We start from the raw sequence: 25,814 nt of genomic DNA on the forward strand, positions 1-25,814 counted from the left end.
GGACCGTTTATTTTGAAAGTGGTGTAAGTCCATTTTTTCTTCTTTCGAGATATTTAAACATTTGCATTTTAGTTGATTCAAAAATATAAACAAAGTGTACTAAGTTTGACAATGTTTCTATGACTTTAGAAATATGTAAGTTGATTGCATAAAGACTTCTATGTGAATTTATCCAAACTAATATATTCTTTCTGGGCCATAAATGGACTTACACCACTTTCATAATTACTAAACTGTAAAATTCATTAAATTTCTATTATGTAAAACTCAATGTCACTTGAAACACATTGCGTTTTATTCTGATTTTGTTCATATATAATAACAAGAAATAAAATAGTATTGTTTATTCTGAACATTAAAAATATTTACTTATTGTTAAACTATTTTATGATAAATTTATCATTATTATGAGCTTACCATTAGACACTGCTTTTCATTTAGATTCATTACATGGATTTTTTTCTAGTCCATCAAATTGTACATTTGTTGGTAATATTTACAGTTTTACTCTTCTGTTGTAAGGGGCTGTCTTTAAATGATGTCCACACTGAAAGGGAGGGAGGGGTTAAGACAAGTTGGACAAGGAGGGTTGAGTATTAGTGGACATCCATTTATTTCATTAAATTTTATACAATATGCATTTTATTATATTTATTTCAAAGTTTCTTGTATGTTTCATTTCTACTTATGGTATCTATCATTCATAAAGTGATGAAGGTTTTAACAGGGATAGAGTTATGTTGGACATCCATAGAGGGAAAGGGGTTACAAAAATTTGGAAAAACTGGAACAAGAGGGGAAAGTAAAAATTTCAAGAAAAATGTGCATGTAATTTATGGACAGCCCAAATGCTTACACTGTAGAAAATGGACTTACACCACTTTCAAAATCAATGGTTATGCAATGTCATTTACCGATAAATTTTCAATTGATCAAAGCTTATGGTTATTTTAAAATGTTAAGTGTGAATTGTTTATAAATAAAAAGTTCACACTAAATTGTATGCATATTATGTGTTTTCTCAATTTTTTGCAAAAATGGACTTACACCACTTTCAAAATAAACGGTCCATATATAGATAAATTTTAAACTTAATGACAACCTGATTAAAATAGATGTTTTTTTACTCAAAATTTGTCAATTAGAATAACTTTTAGTGTATTTCATTCAAATTCTCTTCTGATAAAAGAATGAAAACTGTTATTGATAAAACAAAAACTTCAGATTGAATATTTCTGAAAATATGTTAATTTTAAATGTGTAACTGAAGTAACATTTAAAAATGAGCAGTTTAAACAGAATAATTATTACATTAAATTAATTTAAAATTAAAATATGGAAAGAAATATATAATCTTAAATACTTAAAAAGTTTTTAAACTACCTTCTAATATAGCTTCCAAATCTATATCAGTCATTTGTCTAAAATCAGGTGTTGAATGATGGCATTCAATACCAACAGATTCTTTATCATCATCGCTAGGTTCAAATATAATTGGTTCAGTTTGTTTTACTTCTGTATCAGCATATTTTTCTGTTACATCAGCAACACTTATGTGCGTTTTTCTTTGTGTCCTATCTGTTTTGAGTTTTCTTTCAATCACAGGTGTCGTAACAATAGGTTGAGCTTTACTCTCTAATTCTGGTTCAATATCCTCCAAATCTGACACATCAATAAATTCATGTTGAGTAGATTCTGGCATTATGTCGTCAATTAAAGCAGTCTCTTCTTTTTGTTCATCATCTTTCTTTATATCCTCTAAATTTTCCTGCTTTGTAATATCTGGTGCAGACTCAGGTATTGTAATATCAGGTATTGATTCTATAACAGATTCTTCTTCCTGTAATTTAGATATTTCAGTTTTAACATCGTATGATAAAAGAGTGCTTTCAGTAGCTCCAGTTTCTTCAATAAGTGTTTCTTTCATTTCAGATTTAGATTGAATTAATTCTTCAACTGATTTCTTCTTTCCATCATCAGAAAGAAGTTCAGTTTTGTCTATAATTTCTGATGGCAAAGATTTTGAATATTGAATTTCTTCTGTCTTCTTAATCTCAGACAATGGTTCAATGAATTCCATAATCTTTGCCTTTTCTTCTTTTAGTTTTTTTGAATCATCATCAAATTTTGCATCATGAATTATATCTTTTGTAGAGCATTGTTCTGTTATTGTTACAATTTCTGATTTAATTTTATAATCAGAACTATCCAAAATTTCCGTAATTGATTGTTTTTCAGTTATTTTTTCTTCTGGCATTTCAACTGTAGTTTCTTTCACTGTAAGATCTGGAATATGTTCTGGGATTTCAATTTCTTCTGTTACTTGCAGGGATTCAATAAATTCATCTTCTATTTCAGAGAAAGATTTTACTACTTCAGAAGAATCTTTCTTTTCTTCTTTACTTAATATTTCAGTATCTAAGTCAATATTATATTCTTCAGAAGTTCTAGATTCTAAATATTGTTCTACTTTAGATGACTGGGAGATTGAAATATCACTTATTTTGTCTTTTTGAAATTTTTCAGATTTTTCTTCCTGGAACTCTTTAACTAAAGGAGAAGCATATGTATCTATTGTTTGTTCCTCAAGTAGTTCAGTAGTTTTATCAGTAGTAATTATACTGATTTTTTTCTCTTCAGTTTTTTTCATTGGCACTTCAAACTGATCTTCACTTTCTTTCTTAATTTCTTCTTTACCTAAATTCACATATAATTATTTATAATTTGATTAAATTTAGTTTTTCTAGTGAATTTAATGTTTTACTGCACTAATGATAAATCTTATTAAAAACAACATTTAAATTTTACTAAAAGTAAATGAAATAAAATGTCATTATCATAAAAAGAATTTGATTATAAGAATTTTCTTGCATTCTTTCAGAAAAAAAATGACAAAACTCAAAACAATTTCTGGAATTGTTACATTTCAATTCTGCAGAATTAGAAATATAACTTGTTTTTCTGTTTAAATGTTGTATAAAAATATTTAAATAGAAAACTACTCCAGAATAAAACACAATTTGCAATGTGAATAAAAATATTAACTCAAATACAGTGTGTCCAAAAAGTTACCATGTAGTGGAAAAGGTTTAAGTAAAGTTTTATGCACAATACTGCAGTTTCTTCTATTGTAAGCACTGGAAATGTTCCCAAGAGTCCCAAAATCTGAGGAGTGAGGTCTGGAGACCTAGCAGGCCAGATTCCATGAGAGATTATGTGATCAGCAAAGAAGTCTACCAAAAACCAGAACATTGTGAGTAAGCAGTAACACCACCTACTGCAAAGTGGAAATGCAGAACATATAACTTACAGGTCTTGCATGCAATGCCCTGTGTATAATTTTAATGTCATATCCAATTTCCACTGCACAGTAACATTTTGGACACTTTAGCAATGTTCTTAAATGTCATATTGTTAGAAGGTGCAATATTTATCCAGTGATTCAAATATATTCATACATTATAAATATAACCTGTCAAAAATTTATTTGCATATTATCATCAAAATTAAATATTTATATTAAATTTTTATGCATTTGATTCTTTTTTAACATCTTTATACATTAAATTTTATTCAATTTAACACTTACAATTTTATACCAATAACCTAAATAATTAAAAATTTCATTAGGTTATGTTATGTTACTAATGATTAATTTGATAATATGATTTTATGGAAGTAACTAATATTAAATAAATATTAATAAAGAATCAAATTAATTAAAGTTACCTTTACTAAATCACTTCAAAATATATCAATGAAGTTCCTTTAACTTCACAATGTACATTAAAAAAAAATGAAATTCATGAAGATAATTTTAAATGTGATTTTTGTTGTTATTATTACTTTAATCATTATTTTTATGCATTGAATAAATTTATGATATGTTTAAATTTTAAGGTTTATTTTTTGTGTGATCTGTATTGAATTGCATTCCCAAAAAATTGCCTATAAAACAAGATTTTAAAACTTGTAAGAAAGATAGGAAATTGATTAATTTCATGATGATGTATTTTATGATTGACTTTTCATTAAACAGAATCAAAATTATTTATTTAAATAAAAAATGATTGACTTCTATAGATATTATCTATTTTTCACTCATTTATGCTAAAATAATAAAGTATGAAAACAAAATTATTATAACACAATGTAGTAAGGCAGTTTTTTAGTGTAAACTGTAATAAAACTTGATACATGCTATAAATCAGATCACTTCTAATATATAGATTACTGTAGCTTAAAAATTTAATTTAGAAATGATCTATATAAGTAAAAGATGAATAAAAAAAATTTAAAAGAAATAACTTTTGAGTCAAACAGCAAACAAAACTGGATGAATAACATGTTAATTAATATTGAAAATAATAATAATAATAATAATTAATAAATCATCAAATCATAAAGTTTTTAAAAGAACATGTAAAATGATTAATTTCAGAATCTTTATTGATTCTGAAATTAATCATTTTAGCATTTAGTCAGAGTTTCTGGTAAGATTAATCTTATTTACTTACCCTGCTTAGTGTTATCAGTCAATTATCATCATCAGTAAAGATGAGTCTCAAAGTGATTATTATAATAAGTAAATTCTGCTGTATATAAAGAATGACTGAAGCTAAGCTTAATGAAATTCTAAATTTAAATTGCTGGATTATTAGAATATATTTAAGATAATTTTCACTTTAATTACAAATTAGCCCAAAAATTTAGATCTATGAGAACTTGATGTCTTAGTATATATCCAAAATTTTACACACAGATTTTCCTTTTTCGTTTTATAGCTAAGTTCTACATTTTCAAATAGTCTTAGCTTCTATTTAAATTTTTTACTATGTAACATGGTACTTTATCCCTATATAATTTTGTTTGTGATGGATCTGCAGTTGTGCAGTGGTTATGGTTATGTTCAAAAAGCACCTGCAGAGGGCAATATATTATGTCTTCTTAAAAATGGACTTTGGAGACCAGACACTTGTTTACTGGAGTTTAATTGTTTATTATGTATGGGAGAATAGTAGGTAGGATTTGGATAACTCTTACACTATCTGGTTCCTCTCGATGTGCTAATTTTGGGGGTCTGCCCAAAATCAACCAAGATTCAGTGATTCAAATATTTTCAACTTTTACAGCAGTGAAGGTACAGTCATTTGACCATTATAACGGCAGTTGACCTTCATAATGGTCATTCTTAATGGCTATAACAGTCTTCTTGTTAAATATTCATTCTCCTAAACTTAGAGCGAGTTTTCTTCAAATTTGTGACCAGCATTTGTGCCATTGTGATCAAAGTTTTGTGCTCTTTGGATTACAAACTATGTGACTATGATCCTTGGTTTAGTGAACAAGTGAGTGGAGCAAGACCAAAATATGGAAATGGCAGATCATAAATTCAAGGTTGTGCAGTATGACAAGATGACAAGACTCTGATGGCTATATACCAAGAAATAGCAGGAGGCAATGTTTCCTTGGCCTACAGAAGGAACCCCACCATCTATGCTTTTCTTAGAAACACCAAAGACCCTCACAATAAGATGTACCTTCCGGGAGTATATTCCATACCACTTCAAGACAAAGAGATGGCCAAAACCTACAATACATTGGGGCTACAATATGTTCATTAAAACAGTGTCTGTAAGAATATCTCATTACAATTATTAAAAGGCAAACTATTACAGCATTAGCCACATATGCCTTGAATGAGGATGTGCATGTCTCGTTCACCATACATGAGAGCCTCTACGACTTAAGTAACTGGAAATGCTAGAAATATATTGAACCATTATATATTAATAAAATAACACACATATATATATAATAAAATTAAAAATACAATAAAAATACAAATACAATGAACCATTGTAATTCCATAAGCCTATGCCTTATTTACTTATAATTAATTTTTAGGGTTATCAAAGAATGATTGCCGTGCATTAGATAGGGATTCTGAGTCTTTATGGATAATGGTNAGATTCGAAATATCAAAAATTATTCGCACGTTCGTAACGAAATTTCCGGACGCTTGTTTGAATTTAAATATTATGTTCTTTTGGAACATTCTGCATGTTCGCTTTCTTAAAAACTTGTTCTTTTCGCCTGATGACGACAGTTATACACACGTCGAAAGTACTTGTGTGAATATTAAAGAAGTTCATTAACGCCGTACTCAGTGAATTTGTACTCAGAAGCTAGACAAATATTGGTGTGAGTTATTTAAATTTATTTTTACTTAGTATTTTTTATTTCTAATTTAAGCTTTATCTATCTATTTAATCTTATAATAAGAGGACTGTTTTGAAATTGTTACTGAATGAAACTGATAGCATACTCTATACAGAAATTATTTATTCTACATTATCGATAATTTGGAATTTTGAGGAAACATGATGAATTGGTCTGAGCTGCCACTAGAGTACCTTCCCCTTTATACACCTCTTTCATTTCAGTATCTCCTTACCTGACTCTGATAAATTATTCTTTGATTTATATTTTCAAATAATTTTCTAAATAATTCAAATAACTACATACTCTCCTCTTAGAACCCCTCTTATCCAGGGAATATTTCCTACTTGCACCCCAGTTACACCCCTGAAATGAATATTAAGTTTTATATTTATAAATTTACTAGCTTACCCGTCGCGCATTGCTGCGATCTCAGAAGAGATGAAATTCAAGCAAACTCGTTATAATAAAATTAAATTTTCATTTTATCATTTTTATTGAAATATATTATTATTATTCGTTTTCATCGGGAAAACATTTCAAAGTGTCGTTTCAANATGAAATTCAAGCAAACTCGTTATAATAAAATTAAAAATACAATAAAAATACAAATACAATGAACCATTGTAATTCCATAAGCCTATGCCTTATTTACTTATAATTAATTTTTAGGGTTATCAAAGAATGATTGCCGTGCATTAGATAGGGATTCTGAGTCTTTATGGATAATGGTTAATACAACCATTTTTCAATATAGTCTTGAATAATTCCAATGTTTTCAGCATTCTATGGAAGCTTGTGCTTCCATAGAAATTCCACAATCTACAAATTGTTACATAACAGCAAGGATGAGATAGACAACACTATGTATATTCTATCCCACTAACAGATACAAGATTTAATCACTAACTTATGTACAGTGGGTCAACAATTAGATCTTTAAAATGCAAAATCAATGAACACAAATATGATATAGATAACAAACATATAACCATTTTAGTTCAATATGCAACAGAGCCCAGGATGTCCACAAATCTAAATGAAGCAAGAGTGATAAAGAGTCTACAATCAACATCACTTAATAACAGTGAAAACATTGGAAATATTCAAGACCACATTAAAAAATGGTTGTATTAACCATAAAGACTCAGAATCCCTATCTAATGTATGGTGATCGTTCTTCAATAACCATTCAAATTAATTATAAGTAAATAAGACATAAGCATATGGAATTCCTATGGTTTGTTGTTTTTATATTTTTATCGTATTTTTAATTTTATTATTTATATATGTGTTATTTTATTAAATGCTAGAAATTTACAAAGCCAGCAGAAATAACATAGCTATCAACTATAAGGTCTATAGCATTTGGAACTATATCTATAGCAAATTTAAATACATAAAAGCATTTTGAGATAAAAATTTGTATTTAATCTCAAAATGCTATATATGTATTCTATTTGTTAGTTCTAACTGAGAAAGACCCATGAAAAGGTCAAAAATGTTTTTTATGGTATTAAACTTACTGCTGAAAATCAAAAGGTGTGTTTCCTTATCTAATCGTTTTACATCCATTTTGCCCTGAGAATGTTTTAACTGCAAATATGGAAATATGCATATAATTAGTTTTTTTAGTTATTAGCATATTGTGTTAGTCTGCCTAGCAGCTCTCTAATATTGTTTATTTATGTTTCTATTCTTTGTCAAGCAGGTTTCTGAAGTGTTTTTGATGTGTGTGCTGTGTGCGGATGCAGTTTTAGTCTATTGTAGATTACTACTGTGAATGCACCAGCATATACTACTGTATAGGTGTTTGAGTGTGTAGAAACAGAATGAGTGCAATCTGATAATATGTAAGTGTTCACATAGTTTTCCTACTAGTTCAGAAGTGTTGATTTTGGGAATACACATGTGGCTGTTGTATAGGGCCAGTGCCTATAAATTTAGTAAGTGCTTCCTGGAAAAGAAGAAAAAGAGTATGAATTAAACCTGAATCTATTTCAGGTAATCAAGAATTGTTGATATTTTATGATTATTATTATTATTATTATTATTATTTTTTTTTTTTTGCTATAACTAAACAGCTTTTTGTATGTAATCTAAATAACTACTCACTACACCAACGTAAAAATTACATACACAGAACCAATTTATGGTGTGGTAACATCAAAAAACATTGAAAAAACAAACGTTTTGGAACCTGTTCTGGGCTCTGCATCAGGTTCTAACAATTTTTAGATTGGAAATTCGATTAACGAATGCTGTTCAACTAAGAGTTCGTTCTTGAGTTTGAAACAATTTTAAAAAATTTATAGGCTACAGTAATACCTTGACTTACACTACCCCGACTTACGCGAACCCAGAGTTACGCGATTTTCAAATCTCGTCGATTCGTCTTTTGTTTGAGCAGCACGCAACCCTTGATTACTCATTCCCCCCACACTATTGTTCAGCTTACATGTTCGGATGTGTCGCGCGGAATCAACACATAGCTACAATTTATTTCTGTGTTTGTTATATCTACGGAGACTTGAGAGACTCTACTATGTCATCCAAACGAAGTAGAACTAATTCTTCTGCACCAAACAAGAAAAGAAAAACTTTATCTTTGGAATGTAAAGTTAACATTGGGTATGTTTGTAAAGTCGAACGAGTTAAACGAGAATGACGTCATCGTTATTCCTATTTCGTTAGACTTTTTGAACGATTCGTTACTAACGCGTTTAACTCATTTGACTTTTCGAACGATTCGTTACTAACGCGTTTAACTCGTTTGACTTTACAAACGTATCCATTATTAAAGACTTCGATACAAAAATGAAAATTTGTGAATTGACAAAGAAGTTTGATCTACCGGAATTGTCAGTCAGAACAATTATAAAAGGCAAAGAAAAAATTCTCGAAGCTGTGAAAAATGCTCAATCTTTAAATTCAAGCATCATTCGTAAACGTCACGGTATTATCACTGAGGTGGAAATGTTAAAATTATGGCATAATAATCAAGTAAAGTTGAAAAATTGTAAAATAATATAGGCCTAATTTGTTATACATATGTATTATCTAAGATTTTATTAAACATTTTTTTCTAAATTATTGTTTTCTTTAGTCTCCGGCCCCAATTAAAAATTATTTGTATGCATTTATATGCAAAATTATACCCCAACATACGTGAATTCGACTTACGCGGTTACCACTCGGTCCCACCTATCGCGTAAGTTTGGGGTATTACTGTACGTTGCACATGCGTGACAGGTCTTCCTGCCCGGATACAACAAGCAGCTTGAGCATGCTGTGAATCAACTCTTGCCAGACCATCGACAAAAGCATCTCCTCTTTAAAATTTATGCAGATGGTTTTGATAGAGGATTTAAAGATGTGCATAGCCTCTAACCATTTGAGATGTTTAGAGGCTATGCACCTCCTTCTCGCTGCGCCTCCAAGGAAGAATTTTTTAAATTCGTTTCAAACTCAAGAACAAACTCTTAGTTGAATGGCATTTGTTAATCAAATCTCTGATCTAAAAACCGTTAGAACCTGATGCACAGCCCAGAAGGGGTTCGAAAACGTTCGTTTGTTTTTGATGCTTTTCGATGTTACCACACCATAAATTGGTTCTGTGTATGTAAAGTATGTAATCTTGTTGAATAATTTAATGGTAAATTTTAATTTTAAATGATTTCTTTTAAACTTTTCTTTTTCCTTAATAAATAAAAGCATGCATTCTAATTTTACTTTTTACAGAATACAGTAAAATCTTTTTTGGGCTGAGTTCCAAAGGTTTGGGATGGCTTAAATACACTAAATATTTTTTTATAATATTCTATGCTGAAATAGGGATGCATCTAACATGTTGCAAAATACAATATTGAATGTTATATAATACTCAATATCAAATAACTTGCATTTAATTCTAAGAATAACTTGGTAATTATCTTATTTTCATAAATTTGATGCTGAAAAATACCTAAAAGTAAAATTCAGCACCCTATTAGATAATAATCTGATATTAAATTGTTAATGAGTTCAGTTGCTTGAATTTTAGGTAAATTAATGAATATTTTGGTTATTATGCATACTAAAAAACTGCCTTTATCAGAATCTAAAAAGTTTTCATTTTAATGCCAAACAGTCGGGTTATAACAATGCTACTGATTAATCAGTAGCATTATTATATGTTAAGATCACATCTTTATAGAGAATGGTATGTTCTAAGTTAAAGTATTTTCCTAAGTTTTTTAAAAAAGTACTTTCAATAAAGCTTTCAGATAACTTTATGATTAGGAAATTTTTTGTATTTGTGTTTATGTTCAATGAAATTCTGAATAAAATTGCTAGAATCAAATTCTTTAGATTTATTCAATTCAGAATAAAAGTTTGATTTAATCTGAATGATAATTTGATTAATAATTTGAATGATCAAAAGTTTCTATCCATTCTTAATTTTATTTTTTCTAATAAAATGTGATCCAATGTATTGTTCCCTGTAAGGTTTTACCATGGAAAATATATTCATATAATTGTTTCTATCTGAAAATGAATGTAAGCTAAAAGTTCTACAGAGTTTTTTTATTATTAATTTTTTAGCTTTACCTAGTGAAAGGCAGTTGAGAATTGCCAAAGCAAGAGATAAGACATCAAACGATTTTACCTCTATTAAACTGGTTAAAGATTATAAAGGAGTGGTATTACAAGATTATGAAAGGGTCAAGGAAAGATGGAAAGAATATTTTAGGAATTTATTGAATGAAGAAAACCCCAGAACTTTATACAAGAATGAAGAGGCAAATGAAGGAGTGGTGCAAGATATTAGAGAATATATAGAGAAGAAGCAGAAAGTGTGCTTAGGAAAATGAAGATGGGGAAAGCAGTAGGTTCTGATTGGATTCTGGTTGAGGCTTGGAGAGGTTTGAGTAAGGAGGGAATTGATATCCTCTGGGACCTTATGAAGAAACTCTGGCAGCAGGAGAAGATCCCAGATGAATGGAAGAAGAGCATTTTTGTGTCTTTCTCCATTCATCAGGATCTTTAAAGGTAAAGGGAATGTACAGAATTGTGAAAATTACAGAAATTAAAGAGGTATAAAGTTATTGTCCCATACTATGAAGATTTGGGAGAAAATTGTAGAAAGAAGGATTAGACAGGAATCTGAGATTGGAGAGGAACGGTTTGGCTTTTTGCTGGGAAGGAGTACGACTGATGCTATCTTTTCTCTAAAACAGCTGATGGAAAGGCACAGGGAAATGCAGGAAGATTTGCACACGGTGTTCATAGATCTAGAAAAGGTTTATGATAAGGTACCAAGGCAAGCGGTATGGAGATATTTGAGGGAAAAGAATGTTCCAGAAAAATATGTTAGGCTCGTCAAGGAAATGTATGAGGAAGCAGAGACCCAAGTTAAGAGTAGTGTGGGCACTACAGAAGTGTTCTTCGTTAATGTTGGTTTGCATCAGAGATCGGCCCTTAGCCCTTATTTGTTTGACCCGATAAAGGACGTGTTGGTGCGTGATGTGAAGTGTGAGGCTTCGTCAAGTATGCTGTTTGCGGACGATATTGTGTTGTGTGAACTTTCCCAAACCAAGGCTGAGAAGAAACTGGAAGATTGGAGGAAAGTTATGGAAAAAAGAGGCATGAAGATTAGCAGAACTAAAACAGATTATATGATTCTGAATGGTAGAGATGAGTGTAATATTAAAATCAAAATGTGCCACTCCCTTTTGTTTCGAGTTTTACATATCTTGGGATATCTGTCGAGATGGGAGGAAGATTGAACTCGGAGGTGCAGCATAGAATTCAACGTGGATGGATGAACTGGAGGAAGCTGAGCGGTGTGTTATGCGACAAGAAAATTAGCTGCAATCTGAAAGGAAAATTGTATAAATCAATTGTTAGACCTGCAGTGTTATATGGAGCAGAGACATGGGCAATAACAAGAGCCCAAGAAAGAAAGATGGAGGTGGCAGAGATGAGAATGTTGAAATGGATGTGTGGAGTGTAGATAGAATAAGGAATGATTTTATTAGAGGTTCTGTTAAGGTTGGCCCCTTGAGCAAGAAGATGCAAGATTGTAGGTTGAGGCGGTTTGGCCACATAGAGCGAAGAAGCACCAATTATGTTGGGAAAAAAGATTGGAAAACTGGTAGTAAAAGGAAAGGGGAAGACCAAAGATGTGTTGGAAAGATAAGGTGGAAGAAGACTCGAACCAGAGGGGACTTACAAGAGAAGAAGCCCTTGATAGGGAGAAATGGAAGAAACATATTAGAAAAGGAAACACCGACCCCATATAAACATGGGAAAAGACGAGGATGAAGAAGAAGACAAAAAATATAAGTTATTTTCATGTTCTTGTAAGACCGTGTTGTTATCTCAAGGCATCATACTATGTCTATAGTTTGAGAATAAATAAATGTTTGATCTTTCCACAAATTATAGACATAATAAATCATTTTTTTTACATTTGATGATAACTTTTATAAAATCAAATCATTGTAATTGGAAATTCATTGACTAACTGAAACTGAAAATTACAGTACAGCAGATTTCTTAAAATGTTCCTTACTTAATATGATTATTTTTTGTTGCAGATATATATGCTTATCTCAAATATTCAAAAAATGAAATGAAGTTAACCTGAAATGAATAATAGGTTAGAAGTTGATCAAGAAAATTCAAAAGACACACTGTTTAAACTTTTAAAACTTATAGGAGAAGATGGAATAAGAATGACTATACAAAATCAAACTGAACATTCAAACGAATCTGCTGAACTAAAAGTTTGCATCATTATTCAGAATGTTTGGAACTTCATCATATTTTATAAAATCAAGCCCTGAAGGTGAATAAGAGTTCATTCAATAAATCTTTTAATAAATAATATATACAGTCTATTCTGTTTAATTGGTCCACCAGTAAATTGAGGCAGCTGCTTTATTGGGCCAAATCTCAAAGAATGGAAACCAAACTAATAAATTAATACATAATATAAATGCTTAATTGGGACAGTAGCAAAAAAGGAATTTAACAATTTTAGATATATTGTCAGGATCTTCTGAAAATATGTTGACACTATGTACAGTAATGTCATATAGGTCTAATGACTGGCAGACACAAAGCAATTTTGCCTTTTGCTCGGTTGGTTTGATTTTTCCAGAGGGGGTTAGCATAGCAGAATGTATCACTGGAATCCCGTCTGAGCCAGACCTGGATGCGAGCTACTGACCCTGCTCCAGATTGGACCAGATGAACCCCTTAAAAGCAAAGGGACAAAGATCCCCCGACAATTTTTCAAGGTCTCTTGACCAAGTTGGAGGCTAGCTAGAGTTCCCTTGGAATGATTATGTCTAGACTCGGACAGCAGCCATCTGATCATTGAGACCAGCATCTAGAGCTGGCAGATTCTATGGATGCTCCTGCCAAAGTGGCCCATCTCCAAGTAAAGGAAACTGTGCTGAAAGGAAGACCATAAGGTGACTTTGGACAAATCCTTTCCTTTCTCCCTTTTTAGTTAGAATATGTTCTAACTAAAAAGGGAGAAGAAAAAATCGCTCAATCAGGAATGAATTGTGTAATCAACCCTCGTGTACGTCACTACTAATATTTGGCAACACTAGCATGATGCGAATCAGTTATCTATCGTTGTGAGTCTTGCAAATTAATAGTACAAATATTTTCTGTATTTTGGTTTAATAAAGCATTTAAAATAGGTACCTAATTATTATTTTTTACCTACTTATTTATTTACCTATATATTACATATTTTATTTTAGAATTTATTATTAGTTTAATTGGGGCAGCTGCTTAATTGGGCCAAAATGGATTAGTTCCAATGTATCCCAATTAAGAGGAATTGACTGTATTAAAAATTTGTAAATATCTTCATAAAGTACTTGTTTATGTAAGATACATTAAATAGACCACCAAAAAACTATTTTACTGTATTTTAGGAGTCATGATATAGTTTATTTTGGATAAAAATTTTGATTAAGTGTTAAGTTTTTTATTTTGTCTGTTTAAATGAAAACATATGTAAAACACATTTTTATTATGTTTTTGAATTATTGCAATGCTTGTCAATGAAAATTATTATTGTGACATTAAATATCAACATGTTAATTGTGAGCACTACTGTTTCAATCGTGATTTGAACAATAAACATTATCAATCAACAGTTGAAACTACCAACAAAAATTTTTTGTTCAAATTCAATTGCTCAAATGGGTATACATAAATAAGGACAACACACAAACCAATTTTGTCTTTTAGCCTGACAATGACCATTCAATGCAGGTGAAAATGTTTACTTTTATGTACAAGATCTGTTTGGAAAGTTTGAAAACTTTTTAAATTACACACCAACTGATAATTGAATCTGAATGCAGTTTGCACAGCTCTCCACAGGCAAGTTTTTTGTGCTATCTGCCAAAAGCAGTTTGTTCTATCTTCATTTGTTGTTATGTTACATTCATTTGTGTAAACACATGTTTGCATTTTGTGATTTTCTTTCAGTGAGTGCAATTGAGTGGAGAGTTCTGGGATGGGCTAGGTCTGATAAAAAGTTCATAAGAAACATCATCACTGGGATGAGACACGAGTCTATGGGTACAATCTGGAAACAAAGTCATCAGTCATTACAGTGGGTGAAAAAATCTTTACCACAACCTAAAAAGACATGACAAGTTTGGTCAAATGTGGTCTAGCTCACTGTTTTGTTTGATTCTGATAGTGTCATTCAACAGGAATTTTTTCTAAAAGGGACAGCAGTAAATAATGAATACCATCTGGAGGTGATGAAATGTCTTCATGAAGCAGTGAGGAAGAAAAGACTGACTGCTTGGAGAGAATAACATTATGACAATGGTTTGTCCACACAACACTGCTGATAACAGTTTTTGGCCAAGAACTCAATGCCACTTGTTCTCCAAGCTCCAAACTCACAGGACTAAACCCCAGCATGTTTCTTTTTGTTTCCCAAGTTAAAATCTGCTCTCAAATGTCACCGTTTTGAACCCATCGATGCCATTAAGGAATATTTGCTAGCTGAGCTGGTCATCACCCCAAAAGAAATGTTTCAGGAAGCATTCTTTTCATGGCAGAAATACTGAATTTGGTACAAAGTCTTAGGAGGGGACAGCTTCGAAGACAAAAAACTGACTAGCTTCTAGGTAAATGCAAACAATTTCTGTTTGCAAAGTTTGCAAACTTTCTGGAAAGATCTTGTATTAATAGTTTTGTAGTATCTTGCTGGATATTGGTTTTATGTACAATGTTTATTTTCTATTCATTTTAGAAGTATAACTTTCCCATTATTGGATGATAAAGTAGTAATAATTTCTTTCTATGATGATTAAAATTTTGTTGATTGCTATTATTAACAGTAACAAAGTTAGATTCATATATTTAGGGATATGAAGTAGACAGGTTAAATAGATGAATGAGTTCTTTCCTCACTAAAAATTTGACAAAAAGCACATGTATGATGTATTGGTTTGTTTGAAAAATAAGGTAAACAAGTCATAATTCTTGGAAGAAATAGTTTTATTTCCAAGTTGACATACAGTAATATTTAGTAAGGGTTGTCACCAATCTTTCGTAAAGTTGTCATTGTTATTGAAGCACTGGCTTAAGGTAAATTATATATCCTGTTATGGGAGAAGTATATTATGTTCATGGAGCAATATGGTGGAAACTTGTTCTACTTCATCCATCTGGGAATATGAATTGATTAATTATCATTTCAAAGGACCAAACATGGAATGCTATTTCTAAAAATCAAAATCTGATTTTGACAAAAATTTTTTCTGTTTGCTTTATATCCAAAAGTGTTAAATAAATTTTCAAAAGTACTGTACAAAATAAATCTATAACTTCTACACTGAAAAAATCTGATTGTTTGCATTCTTACTATAGAACTATGTAATTTTCCTTTCAGATGTGTTCTAAATTCCAGATTAGTATGTAGATGATCAGCAATTAAATTATTTATCTCCTTCTTTCTCACAAATTTACCAGCATGTATCGAATGATATGAGTTGTAGCATTTCAGTAAACTATAAATTAAATAACAAATTGGATAAAATGTAAAAAACACTATGTAATTGCAGCAAATTTGTTTACTGCACACATTTTCAACTTTTTTAAAAGATCATCAGGCTACATTACAAATAATATTACATTTTGATATTCATGGAGTACATGTTGATTTATAAGCCAATAGATTGGTTTGTCCTACCCAAAATCTTTTGGAGTTAAGTCCTACCCAAAATCATCATCTCATTTCTATCATCAAAGTGAGTCATATTATTACCTAATGACACTTTTAGAAATTAATAACTACCCATCATTTTTAGCTATTTCATATCAGTTTTTGATCTATTTACTGACTTTCCCTCATACAATGTAAAAGCCATAGTTATAAGATTAAATAATATTTTATTTTGTGTTTATTATCTATTATTTAAATTAGAATTAAATTTAGTTAATTTATCTTAATGTTTATTTCAACTTAACTGTTTTATTTCTCCAATTTAAATGAAATGTCTTGTATGCTTTTGATGTTATTATTTTGCAAATTATTATCATTTTTATAAAATTAAATTAACTCCTTAAAAGTTATTAGAAAAATAACATAATAAAAATTTATGAGATTAAATCTTGTTGTTGGTTAATAAACGTATCTGAACTGAGCAGGACTGGCATGCCAAAAATTGCCATCTGAGGTGAGCCAAGTTTATGCCGCCCTTTTTTGTAGTTGTGGTGTATTAAATCATGTAAATCGACTTCTAATACTGTTAAAATTTTCTGTTTAGTCCATAATATAGCTACTTATATCACCCTTTCTTGAGCCATTGTTGAATGTAAATAAATTTTAATCTGTTTTAATTTTGAGAAAGTTTGTTGTCCACTGACAACAGACACAGGAATGATTAAAAGAATTCTCAATAATATAAAAACATTTGGAAAATTTTCAATTAAGTTATTTTATTTTTGTCAATATAATTTAAAACTTTTAATGGTGACATTTTCTTTTTAAAAATATTTCTAACAATTAAAAATTGATTGAATAAATTGAATGGTTCTATATCAGAATTGTTATTGGCCATTAATTAATCCCATATGTAAGTCTTGACAATTTTCTAAAAATAATTTCAGAATCTTTATTGGCTAACAGCTAAAATCTTAAATAATTTATTGTGATTTTCCAATTGAAAAAATTTTTCCCTCTTGAAATTTATACAAATATCCAGTAAATAATTAAAAAGCTTACTTCAAAGTTTTTGGAGGAGTCAACAGTTGTTATATCTTTCTCATCATAATCATATTGTTTCTTTTTACACTCGATTCTGATCCAAGGTTCGAGCTTGAAGTCTGGAGATAGCTATTTCTTTGGCACTGCAGAGCATTTGCTAAAATTCATTGAGACAACATTCCTGTAAAACTGAACTAACACTTTTTAAAATTCTGATGCATTCCCATAGCACTGTATTTGAGCTTTGTAATAAGTTTGATGCTATGTTAATTTTAGGTAACACTTCATAGCAAATACCAACTCTGCACAAAAATTTAAATTTAGATATTGTAAATGCTGCAATTTATTTTTTGGTTTTAGTATTGCTATCTCTCTGTTCATCCAAATAAATTTCTATTAGCGCATCATATACTTCTGAATTATATCTCAATGATTTTAATGCATTGTTGTAACTTTCCCATCTTGTATCACCTACAGTTTTCAGGCTAAGGATGTTACATATTTATTAAAACATTTCATCTGTGAGTGGAACTAGTAAAAACACAAGTTTCACTGGTTGAAGAAACCAGTGAAAAAATGATGATTTTTTCAGAAGCTGCTACTGCATCGCTGACAACAAGGTTCAAAGAATGGCATGAACAAGGAACAAAAAAGTCTCCAAAATTTAGATATAAAATTAGTCTTTGGACACAGGAATGGGCACCTTTTGTATTTACTTCATTATAGTAATGCCATCCATGCATATTTTCAATTTTTAGATCTAATGATTCTAATTCTTGTGGTATTAATCCTGTCAAGCCTGCTCCAGTAGTTATGTAGAGAATCACACCTAAATATAAAATTTCCTGCAAAGAAATTCAATACTCAAGCATTTTTGGCCACTACTTTATCAGCCCTCTTCAGGAACTGTAAGCAGAAAAACTGTTCTATAAATAGAATGCCGCATTCTGCACACTGGTAGTGAGAGCCTACTTGCATTCTATGAAGATGTTGGCTACTAACAAGAAACTAGAGCATCTGAAACAAGTTGTGTCCAACCATGGGTACACTTGTTCATTTATCGACACTCTGGCATCCACACATCTGGCTGTGTCATCCAACACCAATACCAATGTTAACAAAACGCTAGTTAAACCGGTAGTCCTAAATGACGAATCGTCCCTTCATCACTTATACAATACAATACAAGTAAAGAATTAGGAGGTTGTTATGTTAGCCTTTGAAGTGAAGGATTATGAGGGTGGGGGAGAGAGGAAAGAGCAAGTAGGGAGAAGGGGAGAAGGTAGATAGGAAAGTGGGAAGTAAGTCATTTGAACAGGCAACCAGGGTCTGTTAGTCTGTTACTGACCAAAGAAAAATTTACGTACACAATGTGGGTTGCAGTCCAGCTGAATACAATATTAGGTTTCTCAAAGGTTAAGGCAGTGGTTAGACACTGCAAAAATGATAACAGCATGACAAGACAGGCACTACCTGTGACAAAACAGGACAAAGGCACGATGAAAACACAATATTACACATGACAAAAACAGAACATGTGCAATGCATAACATTTTTTTTTCTTTACTGACTTGCGACAGAGGGTGTGGCACATGGGCACAGCAACCAAAACATAAACGCGAAACAAAGTAGGCACAACGCACAATTACAGATGCCAAAATGCAACAGCAAATGAACATGGGAGACAAACAAAAGTGGGCTTCATGCTGGAAGCATTTGCATGAAGAAATGCCTTCAAGCAGATGGAGGTTGGTTAGTGGGCAGTTGAAGGCCCACTATGGATGAAGTCTGGGAGGGTGACTGCTGACTCTTTAATGAAGGCAGAGAAGGCCAGAAAGGTGTTCTTGATGTTGAAGAAGTCTGGGCAGTTGCAGTGGCAGTGATAGCCCTCGGTGTACATTGCATTGGCCAGGAGCTTCTGTTGGTTTTTGTACTTTGGGCACAGGAAGATGACGTGGAGGGAAGTCTCAATGTCCAAAGTGCAGTCGCACAACTCATTGCCTTTGAGAAGGAACCTGTGTAGGTAGCCTTTGAAATTCCCATGCCCTGTGACAAATTGAATTGAGTAATAGTTTGGGCAGGAGAATTGCAAAAGATTTAAAAATATACATAATGTACAAAAGGAAACCCAACATTTTCTGCCTTTTGTCTAATCCAAAGGATGGCACTGAGGATACAAGAGCACTAGGGGTTTACTGCATTCCTCTACAGGATAATAGGTTTCACAGAATAGTAATGTATATAGGATCCACGAACAGATTGCTGCAAGCCAGGTTAAAAGATCACAAATATGATGTACAAAAAAAGGAAACATTAATACAGCTCTGGCACATTATGCTAGCAATCCATCATGGGGATTTTCCCATGTTGAGACCAAGCTACCCTAATACACAGGGTCTTTGACCAGCAAAATGTTGGAAGCTGTAGAGATCTACAGGACAGATGTGAGTGGAGCCTGCATCAATATGGATGCCATTCATGTACCAAATGCATAAAATATACACATATTTATACAGTAGTTATAAAATATAAATATAACTACAAATATACTCATATTGTAACTATAAATATGAGTACAGTATATTTATAGTTATAACTAAAGAAGAATAAGAAATAAGAAAAGATTATAAATATACTCATATTTATACATTTTTTATATTTAAAATATATAGACTCATATACATCATATAAAATATGTCACAGCCTTTATTCAAGCTTATTTGAAACTTTTAAAATTAGAATGAGGCGGCATTCTATTTATAGTTTGAGTATTGAATTTCTTTGCTGGAAATTTTGCATTTAGGTGTGATTCTCTATATGTACAGTACAGTTCCAGTTTTCTGGTAAAGTTGGTGTTTATTCCAGTAGTTAATTTTACAGGTAAAAACTTGCTAAAACATTATTTTGGTAAATATTCAGAACCTTGCTAGAATAACCAAAGACATTCACTCGATTCTGTTAATATCTGGAGTACAGTCTAAAATTATAATTTAATATTTACAGCCATCACTAATAATAACAATGGTCTTTTGAACCTTTTGTCCCATTAAACAAATAAGGTTTATTCTGTATATCTTTACTTAGAAAAGGCATGATTCATGGGTGACCTTCTTAAATGTTCACTTGTAACAGGGTCAAATTTTGATAACTCCAAGATTTTAAAAAAATTATCATTGTTTGGTGCAAATATTTTATTTGAACTTTCTCTTGATTCTAACAGTGAGGCACCGAACTGAATAACTGAGATTATCCTCTTTAATATATCAATGTTGCCGTTTAAGTTCTAAGATTCTGGAAAATAGTAATTCCCTATAATGCAACTGAGAACTAGAAGATATTGAATTGATTTGTTTGTCTGACTTCCTGAAAAATATCAGGACAAACAAATCAATTCAATATCTTCTAGTTCTCAGTTGCATTATAGGGAATTGCTATTTTCCAGAATCTTAGAACTTAGTCGGACAAACCTCAGTGCAGAATATTATAAAAAAAAATCCAGCAATGAGTTGCTCAACTTTCCTGGCAACATTTGGTGGCACTATCTGTTATGATAGTTTATTAAAAACACTTTTAATATTTTTAACTATTATAAAATGGCAGAAAGTTTAATTTTCAGTGTAGGGATGGGTTTTATAAAAAAATTTATAAATGGTAATAACAAGTAAAATTGTCATTAAGTCTGACCCTACTGGAGATACACATGATCCCCTTTATTTCCCCTTCTACCTTTAATCACCAAAATTTAATAGCATCAATCCCTCTAATAAACAAACAACCTTGCAAAATTTCAGAAATTTTCAACAAAAAGCAAAGTTATTAAGCGTCAAAGAGGATGAAGAAAATTGTGCCCCCCACACACATAAAGAAAAAACTCTCACTTGTCAGTTTTTTTTTTTTGCATTTCTCAACATTTCAAGGTGTCCTCAGTGCAAAAATGTAAAAATCTTGGAGGGGTCATTTTTTGACTGATGTCTATACTTTCCCTCTGTTATATAATGGGTGTTTAATAAATAACCTGCCAAATGCAACATGAAATAGAAACAATTTATTTCAACAATAATTGCCCTGATTGTTAATGCAGTTAACTCATTGTGATACCAGCCGAGTTATTCCTCATTCGAAGAAGGTAGTAGGACACTGGCAGAGCCAATGTCGGACAGCATCTTGCACTTCAGTGTCTGAGGAAAATCATCTGGTTTAAAGTGCCCTTTTGAATTCCCCAAAAACATGGAAGTTGCAGGGTGACAGGTCTGGACTATAGGGAGGGAGCTAGAGCACCTTCCAACTAAACTGCTGTAGAAGGTCCTTTGTCATGTTTTCTGTGTGAGGACATGCATTATCATGCAACAAGATGACCCCATTCTTGAGTTTTCCTGGATGCCTGCATTGAATTTGTGTGTATAATGTGTGCAAGGTGTTGCAGTAGAATGTTGCATTGATGGGGCTGCCATGCTGCATAAACTGAACAAGCAGAGGCCCCTGATAATAAAAAAAAACAGGGTGAGCATCATCTTCCCTGCTGATGGTGCACACTCTTGCTCTTTTTGGATGGAGGTGAATGTGGGTGTTTCCATTACATGCTGACATGCTTCAGCTCTGGATCATAATGGAAACACCATGTCTCATCTCCTGTCACAATGCAATGAAGAAAGCCATTACCATGCGAAGCAAAATGCATCAGATGCTCCAATGACAAGCTCATCTGGTTGCTGGTCTGTTCTTCAGTGAGTGAATGTGGCACCCACTGTGCACACATCTTCCTGAAATGCAATGTTTCATGCACAACACTGTGCACAGTACTGATACTTAGATCTACTGCAGTTGCAATGTCATGGACCGTTATTCGTCTTTTTGCTAACACCAAGTTTTCCACCATTTGCACATTCTGCGGTGTGGCTGCATGCTGCAGATGTCCCAGTTATTGGTCGTCCTTCGTGCTTGAACATCCTTTCTGAAATTTTTTGGCCCATATCTTCACCTGGGCAAGGCTTAGAGTGTATAGACCATATACCTGATGCATTCGCTAATAAATTGCAGTGGATCCGCAATCTTCTGCAACAAGGAACCTGATTACTCCACATTGTTCAACTTTGGAGGCTTCCATTGTTTAAGAAAATCACTTGAACAAATGACTGAGGCTATGGATGTTTGCCTTATATGGGAGTGTCATTTTAGTGCACTCTGCATTCGCATGCAAATTTTCTGCTTAGAAACTGCGCTCATTGGCTGGTTATTTATTGAGCACCCCTTATAACAGCCAGGAAAGTAAAAATAATTAGCCAATTGATATATTTACATTGAAAAATTATCAAAGAATTTACTTCGTTTATTTACTTAGTTATAATGAATAAAATTTCAATACATGATTAGAAAATGCTGCCCTTTTGAAAGTGTTGCCTGAGGTAACTGCCTCCTCATCTTACCTCACATGCTGGCCCCGGAACTGAGATAATAGTTTGATTTAGTCCTTTATTGTCAGATCAAGCATCATGAAAAACTTTTTTAAAAATCAAAGAAAACCAGCAATCTGAGATTTTGGAACATTCTAATGTATTTGGAATGTTATGAAAGTATTAAAAATTAAAATTATGGCAAAAGTGAATGTCTATATCTTAGAACTGTAAAATTTTTGAGCTTTTAGAAAATCAACAGCAGTAACACAAACAACAAAATTTTTATGTAGTTTTAATTTTTGATTTGGCAATTAGATTTAATTTTGAAAATGTTTACCATGTTATATTTTTAAAGATTTTTTTAAAATTAAGGAATCAATATTTAATTTTATTACATAAAGGAGGAATCAAGAGAGATGTTTCAGACTATGATTTAAATAAATAAAAATATGATTTACATCATCACTAGCTTACATTTACTAATTATGAATTCATGATATTCAGATAGTTTAAAATGTAGAATGATATAAATATACAATGAAAAATATTAATGTAAGCACAAGATTATCAGACACACTAGGATTAGCATATATGTAAAAAATGAATTACCTTTGGTAATAAACTGGTAAAAAATGTTTAATTCAAGTAATTTTGTTAATTACCAAATAACATAACATAGAATGTTTTGAATATTATAGGAGCTAATTCTTATATTTTTGATTTTATTTCTTTCTTTTTATCTTAAAACTATATATTATTTAATTAATTCAATTATTAATTAAAACATATTAATTCATAAAAATTATTGTAGAAAGTTTTATATTAAATTAAATAGTTTTTGTATTTTAGGAATTATGTAAAATATTTGATTGTCCTATGATAAGATTTACAAAAGTTCTCTCAAGGTAATTGTTTTAAAAGATCATTATTCACTTTGAATTATTTAAATGATGTAATATGATTTAAATCTGTGTATTAAATCATTTAATTGAGAGAAACAACTTATTCATAGAAAAGAAAAGAAATATTCATAAACCATTCAAACAAGAAATAATTACTGTCTATTGATGTTAAACAGTTTTTATCGTCAACACAAGCACACTCAACATTTTTATCAATGTCATCTTCAGGTGAAGAACATTAAAATTTTTAAAATATATTAAAATTTTAACCTTAAAGTTTTAACATTTTTTAAAAATAAACTGCACCATTAATATATCTAAATTATAAAATAACTTGTCCTGACTGATTCATCATCGCCCAGAGCAAACCGCTGAACCTAAAGAGGTGAAATTTGGTACACAGTTAGGGTACGTCACGAAAACGTGCACTAAGAAGGAAATTTTTGAAATTCCCCTGTGGGTGGGGAGAGGGAGAGCATTAAGGCTTAACTTAAAGAACGGTTTCTACCGTACTATTTTAGATGCAATTTTTTATTTTCAACAATGTTTAGTCTTCATTGAGTACTTAGGTATATTAAATTGATAACATTTCAGACATTGTTATAAATATTTTTATATATTTCGATTTTTTAACCAAATGTTCAAACCGTTTTAAATTTGAATTTGTTATTGCATATTGATTCGATTATAGAACGATTGCAAATTTCTGTTTTAGAAAATTGATCAAATTGAAAACAGTTCTTTGTTCTCGGCAATTCTCGTCATTCTCAGTGGTAGGTGTTACATAACAATTACTATGGTTGTTGAAATACTGAATATAAATATACATAAATGAATATTAAATGGGGTTTGCTTGCAAAACTTCCATAGATGAAGTCACAGGTAACAGCTAGTTTATTTATATATTTAAGTATAAAAGAAGAACATTAATTTGAACATTAAATATTTGAAAATGGAATATGTATTTTTGAATACAACATTAAATATTCAAAAAGGAATTCAAATTTTTTATGTTAAATTTAAACCAACAGAAGCATGAGAATGGCATGCACATAAAGATAAATTAGAGATAAATGTGTTGCCATGGTATTACCTATTTGCTGTAATTCTAAATTTACTAACAACATGTAAAATGTTTATCTTAACAATAAAATTAGATAAAATAATAAAATAAACATTTACATGCAGTTAGTAAATTTAGAATTACAACAATTAGGTAATACCATGGAAACACATTTATGTTGCCATGGTATTTATCTCTATGTGCATGCCTATGTTGGTTTAAATATAACATAGAAAAATTTGAATTCCTTTTTGAATATTTAAGGTTCCTCTTTTTTTAAAATTTAAATGTTCCAATGTAATGTTCTTTACCTGAAGATGACATTGATAAAAGTGTTGAAAGTGTTTGTGTTGATAATAAAAACTGTTTAATGTTGATATACAGTAGTTATTTCTTGTTTTAATGGATAATATTTTGGCATGGTGATCTAATTATTTTTATATTCATAAACATTTTTCTTATTTATCAATATGTAATTGAAGTTTTCCATTTATAAGTTAGAAAAGAGTATGGAGGTTCCAGTGTAAACAAATATTTTTGATTCTCAAACATTTTAAATGTTTTTAAAATATGTTCAGATTTTAAACATTTTTTTATTTTACTTTAAATGATAAATATTTTCTTTTTTTGATGCATAAGTTTCTCTTTAATATCATTTATTTATAAAGAATAAAGATTTATATTTTATTGGGATTATTAAACCAGTTCCCAAACCTATTATTTCTATAAAATAGTTGAATTAAATGTATTTCATCAGTTTATTACTTATTGGTGTATATAAATACAGATATACTACGATATAAAAAAAGTAATTTTTTGAATATAATATTGCATCAGTACAGGGAACCCTCAATTTAATAGAAGAAAATACCAATTAAATCAAAAATTTACATGTTCTGTTGGAAAAAATAAATCTGTTAGTATACAATAGAATAATCAGTACATATTATTATAAACAAAAACAGGTTTCGTTTGTAAAATATGCAATTGAT

At 30.8% G+C, this 25,814-nt stretch overlaps 2 protein-coding genes across 9 annotated transcripts in view; one reads left to right on the top strand and one right to left on the bottom strand.

The window, feature by feature from the left end:
* LOC111640007 overlaps positions 1–25,814 on the top strand; it is a 106,225-nt gene that overhangs the window by 50,185 nt on the left and 30,226 nt on the right. The gene's annotated exons all lie outside the window — the stretch shown is intronic.
* The window catches only part of LOC111640004 (centrosomal protein of 290 kDa-like), a 78,827-nt gene that overhangs the window by 44,105 nt on the left and 8,908 nt on the right, over positions 1–25,814 (bottom strand). For all 7 annotated transcript variants that reach the window (XM_023386001.1, XM_023386002.1, XM_023385999.1 and 4 more), the window contains one exon: positions 1,384–2,697. In XM_023386001.1, coding sequence (XP_023241769.1) covers positions 1,384–2,697 — 1,314 coding nt within the window. The remainder of the gene's footprint in view (positions 1–1,383; positions 2,698–25,814) is intronic.

This window comes from Centruroides sculpturatus, unplaced genomic scaffold (assembly GCF_000671375.1).
Source record: "Centruroides sculpturatus isolate CEXI.00-Female unplaced genomic scaffold, Cexi_2.0 scaffold1404, whole genome shotgun sequence".
Lineage (NCBI taxonomy): Eukaryota > Metazoa > Arthropoda > Arachnida > Scorpiones > Buthidae > Centruroides > Centruroides sculpturatus.